Source organism: Lithobates pipiens, unplaced genomic scaffold, assembly GCF_037356315.1.
Source record: "Lithobates pipiens isolate NorthernLeopardFrog02 unplaced genomic scaffold, aLitPip1_a1.2 Scaffold_13, whole genome shotgun sequence".
Taxonomy (NCBI): Eukaryota; Metazoa; Chordata; class Amphibia; order Anura; family Ranidae; genus Lithobates; species Lithobates pipiens.
Window position 1 is genome coordinate 288,681,401 of NW_027507718.1, and position 8,836 is coordinate 288,690,236.

At 41.0% G+C, this 8,836-nt stretch overlaps 1 protein-coding gene across 8 annotated transcripts in view; it reads left to right on the forward strand.

Moving 5' to 3' along the window:
- The window catches only part of ALPK1 (alpha kinase 1), a 181,023-nt gene extending 177,524 nt beyond the window's left edge, over positions 1–3,499 (forward strand). For all 8 annotated transcript variants that reach the window (XM_077476734.1, XM_077476737.1, XM_077476740.1 and 5 more), the window contains 2 exons: positions 1,567–1,753; positions 2,815–3,499. In XM_077476734.1, the coding sequence (XP_077332860.1) occupies positions 1,567–1,753; positions 2,815–3,086 (459 nt within the window). In that variant the 3' untranslated portion in view covers positions 3,087–3,499. The remainder of the gene's footprint in view (positions 1–1,566; positions 1,754–2,814) is intronic.
- Positions 3,500–8,836: the final 5,337 nt, after the last annotated feature.

Genomic DNA, 8,836 nt, shown 5'->3' on the forward strand with positions numbered 1-8,836 from the left:
CTGCAAAGGTATCCGTACTCGTTATCACGAGTACTTGATCAAAAGAATTGGTACCCGCACTTGCCAGTAAAAAACAGTATCGGTGCAACTCTAGTATTTATATATGTGTGTGATTTTTAATCCTATTTTATTCAAAATTTGACATTTATAAAGATATTTTGCATTTACTTAATTTAGCTTAGTTGTTTTTGATACTCCACATGTTTACTGCGAAAGCAGCTACCCTTTGATTGGTATTCTAGTCACATTTTTCTTTTGTATTAACCACCTAAGCCCCGGACCATTTGGCTGGCCAAAGACCAGAGCACTTTTTTGCAATTCGACACTGCGTCGCTTTAACTGACAATTGCTCCCAAACAAATTCACGTCCTTTTTTTCCCCACAAATAGAGCTTTCCTTTGGTGGTATTTAATGGGCTCTGTGGTTTTTATTTTTTGCGCTAAAAACGAAAAAAATAGCGACAGTTTTGAAAAAAAGCTATATTTTTTACTTTCTGCTATAATAAATATCCTCAAAATATATAAAAAAAACATTTTTTTTCCTCAGTTTAGGCTGATACGTATTCTTCTACATATTTTTTGGAAAAAAAATCACAGTAAGCGTTTATTGATTGGTTTGCGTAAAAGTTCTAGTGTCTACAAAATAGGGGATAGTTTAATGGCATTTTTATAAAAAAAATTTTTTATTAGTAATGGCGATTTTTATTGTGACTGCGACATTATGGTGGACAGATCAAACACTTTTTGCTCTATTTTGGGACCATTCACATTTATACAGCGATCAGTACGATTAAAAATGCATTGATTACTGTGTAAATGTGACTGGCAGTGAAGGGGTTAACCACTAGGTGGCACTATAGGGGTTAAGTGTGTCCTAGGGAGTGATTTTAACTGTGGGAGGGAGGGGCTGTGTGTGACACGACACTGATCACCGCACCCGATTATAAGGAGATGTGATAAGTGTCAGTGTCATTGTCATTAGGCAGAACGGGGAAATGCTTGTTTACATTAGCATTTCCCCATTCTTCCTGCTCATGAGACGATTGCGGGTATCCCCGCGGACATCGAATCCGCGGGACCCGCAGTCACGCTCACAGAGCCACCTCTTAAAGGGAAATGTACAGGTACGTGATTCTGCCCTTCTATCTATGTATATCTATGTGAGGTGGTCGGGAAGCGGTTAATGTATATACTGCAGGGACTGCACTGCCTTAGTGATTTGGTATATTTCTATGGTTTAAACCATTTTATCTCTTTATTGGCAATAAAAACAGACAGGGGTTCTAATTCCTCACTGCATCCATTCCACTGGATTTTACTGAGATCAAATACTGAATGGTTTCATGAGATAAATACAACACTTTTTGATAAAATACCGCATGCCTTATTGTTTAGTGAATTGCAAAAATTTTTTTGAAGGACGCTATAAGCTATATTACCACAAATTGTATAGCGGAAAATGCCCACTGTCTTTTGCACTTTCAGAAATTGTCACATGTTTTGCAAACACCTTGAGTTAAATATTCAGAAAACATGTAATTCATTTTCACCTATTCTCTCCGTTCAGATTATGGATGGCAGAACCATTTCAAGCTGTGTTAGTGTGGAACCTTACATTCTAGGAGATTTTGTAAAACTGACCAATAACACTAAAACCGTGAGAATGCAGTATAACGCTACCAAATACGGATTGGCGTTTGGACATTTTGTATATGAATTTTCAAAGCATTCTGAGATAGTGGTGGATTTACAAGGTAAGTTGTTAATTATCTTAATATCTTATATTGTCAAATAGATATTGCATTCAATGATCTATGTGTTTTATCCCACAATACTACAAGATTACAAATTTATTGTATACTTTAAGTCACAGAAATATGAATTACCATCAGCTACAGTGGGTCACCGAAATTTGTACATGTCTCTGTGCTTTATTAAATAATGCTGTTGGTTGGTCCTTAGGTTCCCCAATTTTCACTCACTGGCTTTATGAACAAAATGGAACAGCAACTGTGTTATGTGACATGTTATGACTGTTAGCTACTCTCTAAAAATCCTAATGACTCATCTTTCTGATTGTCTCTTAAATGCAGTTTTGGTATCCTACCAAAAACAGAGTGTAATAAACGGAAGCAGGGACAGGCAATTGCAATAAGGACATTCCCTTTTCCCCCTTGAAAAAAATATGTATGCAGAAGCGTCATCAGAATTTTAAATCCCTAGTTAAATCCCACACGGGGGCCTTTTGCACATAGCACTCAGTCCTGTTTAAACCTGTGGTCTTACTGAGAAGCATGGACACAAAACACAAGTCCACAAGCATACTTTCTAGATACTACACTAGATTTCAGAGTAGTACCTGGAGTGTGTTGTTGTGGGCTTGTGTTTTGTGAATGACAACATAGTCATTCGCAATACAAGTCTGCAGTTAAAACAATGACAGGCTATTGGCTGGAGGGCAAGAGGGTCTGCGCTCAGTAGCTTTCTTTTCAGTGAGAAAAGAAGATTGCAGAAAAGGCACAGAGCTGCTTAAATAGGTGCCAGATCTGCAGAATGAAGAGCTTAAAGAGATCAATGCTGCTTGTATTTCCCCCCTTAGGAATGCCCATAAATTGGGGCTCAGCCTGGGGTGGAGCTACAGCCAGCACTGACAGAACACAAAATGTATATTTAACTAAAATTCACTGCATACATTGTAAACAAGTGCACTGGGCCCACTGGGGAATTCAACAAGTTTTACAATTCTGGTGAAATTCATCTTAGAGGTACAGTATATTTTAGCATATTTGTATTAAAAACGTGTGTTCTTTTACAGGATGGTTTACTGGAAGTAAGGAAGGAGAAGCAATTATTTACCTCACTGACCCTCAGATCCACTCAGTTAAGGATACACTACCCTCCTGTATAAATTTTGGATATAAAGGGATATACATGTTTTTCAGTTCTCAGCATACAGAGTGCAATGAAATATGTCACAGACTTTCGATAGACCATGCCAGACCCGACATAAAAGTATTAGAGGCGTATAGCAATAACAGAACACAAAAGGACCGTCAACATCAGTTTACAAAGACCCAGAGTATGTAAAGTATTTGAGGAATACAACAATAAAAAAATACAAAAGGAACGTCATTATCAGTTTACAAAGACCCAGAGCGTGTAATCATATATGTACCAGTATTGCACTTTGATAATACAGTAAAATTTTCCATTTAAATAAGATTTGTTTAAAAATATGTCTGCATTACGCATCTGTATAGAACTGCCAATTCTGAACCTATTCCTTCAATCTGTAATAATAAAAGATTATTTTGGATTTAGATTTGAATTTCAAGATCTGACATTAGCAGTAGTGGTGAAGTCCAAGAGAACTGGCTGCACATGTTACAGTGTGATTGTACAATTTATCATGTTTTGAAAACTAAAGCTTTGTGCTGAAGGGGTTGTTTTGGTAGGCCATTTATAGTACATAGTTGTTAATAAATCTAAAGGAACTTGCAGAGAGATTGTTCTTCAATCTATAATGTGTGTGGAAATTTTAAAATCAAACAACTTAAAGTGTCTTATTTTTTAAAACTAAGATATTTTCATTTTCGGACCATTTAACCTAAACCTGGATTGTGCAATCAGTTTATAACGTGTATACAAGATTAAAGTGTTACTAAACCCACAACAGTAAAATCAGTTTGTATATGCAGTAAAACATGCTTGTTATACTCACTGTGGAACCTAAGGGGTTAATCCTCCACATTGTGTAAAAAGGTTTTTGATCCTATCTTCTCTGAAGCCTCCTCTTCTTTTATTGTCATAATCCAGCTGCTGATAGAACAGTGCCCTCGGAGGCATTCTGCACATGCTCAGTTTGACGTGTATCACTAGAGAGGTTTTTTTTTCTTGGGAGAGTGCATGTGATCAGCACAGGGCCAATCAGCACTGTCCATTCAGAGGGCCAGGGGTCATGCAGCCTCATAGGACAGTCAGAGGAGAATGAAAACACCTCCTACAAGCTTTAACCAGACACGGATAGAAGTCACAAGACTGCCACATACTGCTGATGGGAAAAGGTTTTTAGCATCTTATATTTATTTAAAAAGTTGCATTTCCATGTTCTGTGTACTATGGGAAACCAGATTTAGGGAATGCAGGGTCTTGAGTTTAGTAACGCTTTAAATCTTGAAGTTGCATATATGCATACAGTATTGCAGAGAGGCATGATGAACTGTGTGTATTGGAGAGGCATGAAGTACTATGTGTATTAAAGAAGCACTGTATATAATGGAGAAGCATGAGACAATGCATGTAATAGTGGCATAAGTCACTGGGTATAATAGAAGGACATGAGGCAATTTGTGTAACAGAAATGTATTAGCTACTGTGTGCAATAGAGAGGCAGCAAGAACTGCATGTGACAGACCAACAAGAGGTATGTGCTTCCTGCTACTCATAGCCTCAGCACATAATAGAGCAACACAAGAAATAAGGGGAGGTGTAGAATTTGTTTCAAATCTTACTGAGAAGTAATTGATGGGTGCTATAGGCCAGATACTCGGGAAAGAACAGGGTACATGGCAGGAATAGGATGCACTTCACTTCCTGTGTAGTAAAGAAGTCAGTGATTTCACTTCCTGTGTTTGTGGGCAGAGAATTAATGACATCTAGAAATGTAAGCACTACAGGTGAACATGTTTTGGTAAGCTCGATGAAGGCAAAATACCCTTTAAACCTATAAAATAAAAACTACAAATCTTTTGAAATGTGGTAAGATCAAACACCATTTAGGATAATATTTGACAGTGCAAATTCGATTCTTAAGAAAGTTTTTTTTATTTTATTAAATATATACTAAAAAAATAACAGATAGTGTCCAGGGATCTGGTCATAATGCCTACAAACCTTAGGCTGGCCAGACACAAAGCAATTTTTTTTCCTGTAACAAGAAATTTGCTTAATTCCCCCATCAACACAGACAGTGTTGATGCGGGAATCCCTCATTCTGGGCCATTGTCTTCTATAGCCAGGGCCGCCATTAGGGGGTACAGCCCATACACTTACACACACAAGGGGCCCGAGCATCTCAAAGGGCCTGGCCGCCTGGCAGCGATGGGAGAAGGTAGGTTCGGGTGCAGGGGAGCTCCATGGCTGCTTCTGTATGAGTGTAAGTCGGCAGTTGCTGCTATTCTGTGTCATTGAGCTCACGTCAGGCTCTTTGCTGCCACCTCTGGCAACTTCCTGTATGTGCACTCCTTGTGTGTGCTGCCTGTACTGTATCCTAGACTGCAGCTCCTATCTGTGTCTCAGCCACATATGGAAACAAGAGCTGGGACTAGGAAGACCACCTTACAAGTAAGGGTTGTTGTACAAGTGAAGGGGGTGGGGTGTGGCTGTGTACATTTGTGTGTGTACATGTCTGTCTGTCTGTCTGTGTACATGTATGTGTGTGTGTACATGTGTGTGTGGGGAGGGCTAAGAGCATACAGGTGGGAGGGGGCCGAGAGTGTACAGGTGTGAGGGGAGCCAAGAGCGTACAGGTGTGAGGGGAGCCGAGAGCGTACAGGTGTGAGGGGAGCCGAGAGCATACAGGTATGAGGGGGGCTAAGAGCGTACAGGTGTGAGGGGGGCTAAGAGCGTACAGGTGTGAGGGGGCTGAGAGCGTACAGGTGTGAGGGGGCTGAGAGCGTACAGGTGTGAGGGGAGCTGAAAGCGTACAGGTGTGGGGGGCTGAGCGCATACAGGTGTGGGGGGGCTGAGAGTGTATAGGTGTGAGGGGGGCTGAGAGTGTACAGGTGTGGGGGGGTTGAGAGTGTACAAGTGAGGGAGGCTGAGAGAGTACAGGTGTGGGGGGGCTGGGAGCGTACAGGTGTGAGGGAGGGCTGAGAGCGTACAGGTGTGAGGAGGAGAGCCTACAGGTGTGGGGGCTGAGAGAGTACAGATGTCAGGGGGGCTGAGAGGGTACAGATGTGGGGGGCTGAGAGCGTACAGGTATGAGGGGGGGCTGAGGCACTGAAGCACTTGGTGGGATGGCTAGTGGGCCAATTCGGTGGGACAGCCAGTGTGTGGGCCCTGGGGAACATTGGTGGTCAGACCCAGGGGGGCCCAGGTCTAAATCTGTATAATGGGCCCCACAATTTCTGATGGCTGCCCTGTCTATAGCAGTGGCTAACTATAATCGCAGGTAAAACCCAGCATGCTGATTGTACCCAAGTTATTTCATCGATCAACTTGGCACATTTAGCCTGCCCACACATGGTTCAGACCTCAGCAGGTTCCTTGCTGAACTGGCCGAGATTCAAACTGTGTATGGCCTGCCTTAAATAATTACCTGATACAGGGCAAACATGGTCTATTTAGGATATGTTAATGTATGTTGTCACTGCTGCCATGACCAATGCTCTCTGGCTGAACCTGCTCCTGGATAAGTAGATTGGTCAAGATGGATTTTCCTGTTGGCAACTTCAAGAACTAGAGTAGTTCAAGTTACACTCTGGCTAAATAAGACTGGTATGAAGAATTGCTCCCTAAGGAACTCTTGGTTATGTAAATGTGGGCTAGCACTGTGTGAGTGCTGTCCTATACAGTGGTATCATTGATGTTGTTCACCTGTATTAACCATAATTTCCCTCGTTACTCTACATTTCTAACAAAAATAGAATCATTGACATGGATATCCTGCAAGAGAATAAAGTTGATGAACCATCATAGCTGCTACTTAATCTTTTGCTACTGTAAACATACATCAGGTATTTTTCTATTGGGGTTGTCAAGATATAATCTAGCCTAATGTAGCCAAGCCGCCCCAAGGAATTATTGTGCATTCAGTCTAAATATCACTATAATACTAAATACTAGTTCTCAGATGTGTGTGCAAACCTATGTACTCATATTTCTATAAACTGGGCATTTTAGTCATACCTGCCTACTGAGGCCGCGTACACACGGGCGGACTGTTCGCCCAACTTTGTCCGCTGAACAGTGTTTGGGCGGACAGTCCGCTCGTGTGTGGGCTTTCAGCGGACAGTTTCAGCGGACAGTTGGACGGACAAGGTTTTTCGGAATTTCCGAAAAACTGTCCGCTGAAACCTTGTTTCAGCGAACAGCCCGCTCGTGTGTAGGCTTGTTCGTCAAACAAAGTTGCGCGCATGCTCAGAAAGGATTTTCACGCCGAAAGCTATAATGCAGTGTATAGGACGTCGTATTTTTCGTCCCGTCGTACGTGCTGTTCACGTCATCGCGCACGGTTTCAGCAAACTGTTCGTTCGTCGTGTGTGGGCATGTCCGTCCATGCTAATTTTGAGCGGACTGTTTGCTGAAACTGTTGGACGGACAAAGTTGGGCGGACAGTCCGCGCGTGTGTACGCGGCCTAAAACAATCTGCTGGTGCTTTTTTGTTTATGCTGTAAAATGCATATATCTTTGTAAGATCTCAGAAAATGTTAAATACTGGTAGATATAATTGATTTATCTGCATCTCCTGTTCAATTAAATAATGGTCCATGTCCTATAGCAAATAATCTTCTCTTTATATGCAAATAGTGCAGCTGTAGAGCCAGTAATCCAGAATATTGGATAATCTGTGCAGTATGACCCTTTATATCACCCTGAGGCATTTACATGCTTTTAGCGAGTGTTCAACAAATGTTCAGAATATCCTGGAGCAAGTAGCTGTAACTTACAATACTGCAGTAGATGATGGCAGCATGCTGTGTGGATAAAGGGCAAGCTGCTATGTGCACCGCCTTATACAACCCCCTGCAGTGTTTGAATATGTATGCTTTTTTTCTTCTACATGCTACTTTTGCAATCTAGGCAACTTTGAAAATGCAACATTTTTAGATGTTGTTATTCTTCCAAAAACATACAACTAACACCACAGAAGGCTAAGCTCACACTTGAGCGTCGGCTTCTTCAGGCGTTTTTGCTACATGTTTTTTTACATGTTTTTACAGATATTTATTGGCATTTTCAGGTGTGCACCTTTATTTTGCTTAGGCCAATGCAAAGTAGGTTACTAGGAGGAGAAAGCAGTTGTTAGCTTCAAAAAATACATTATCTGCATTTTTCAGGCAGTTCCATTGACGTCTGTGGGGCCATAAAGTGTTTGCATAAAGTAAAATGGAAATCTTTTTGTTGAGTGTTGTCATGCTTTTGGAAACACACAACAAATCGCTCAGTTGTGAATAGGGGTAAGAAAAAGTGGTTTGCTAATTAAGTAACTAACTTTGCTGGACAATATGGACAATCATGCCAAAATGGAAATATCAGATGTATTTTCTACTTAAAGAGGATTATTGGTCCTATACTATGTGATGGCGTTGACCAAGGGGCAGCCATATGACCTACAATAGGAGGAGTTTCATGGGACTACCTGTCCAGCAGAGGGAAGGCCTGCCACAGTGAGGAATGAGGCAAGTAATTCTTTCTACACCATGCCCCCTAGACTAAATAAGTATTAGAGCCATACTATATGGGAAAGAGGAGTCTACCAAAAGGTGACTTGATTTTGTAGCTGAGGAGAGTTTAGCGTTTTAGTTTGGAAGTTCACATAGATTCAACTTTTCTTTAATTATCTGTATAAAGAAAAAATATTGTATTTATTTTTTCCAAATAACCATTTGTTAGAAGGCGAATGAATGACTGCTAATCCACTAGCAGGTGTCTTGGTAGGCAGGCTGCTCTATTGAACAATGTGTAATAGTATGTGACATATAGAAAGCTAATGTTTCATTTATTTGTAACTTGCAGAAGCATCAGATATTGCCTAAGGGCTCTTTAGCATCTTATAGGGACACCAGATACAGCTTAAGGCTTTGCCTCAAGTTATTTCATAATCTTTCCATATA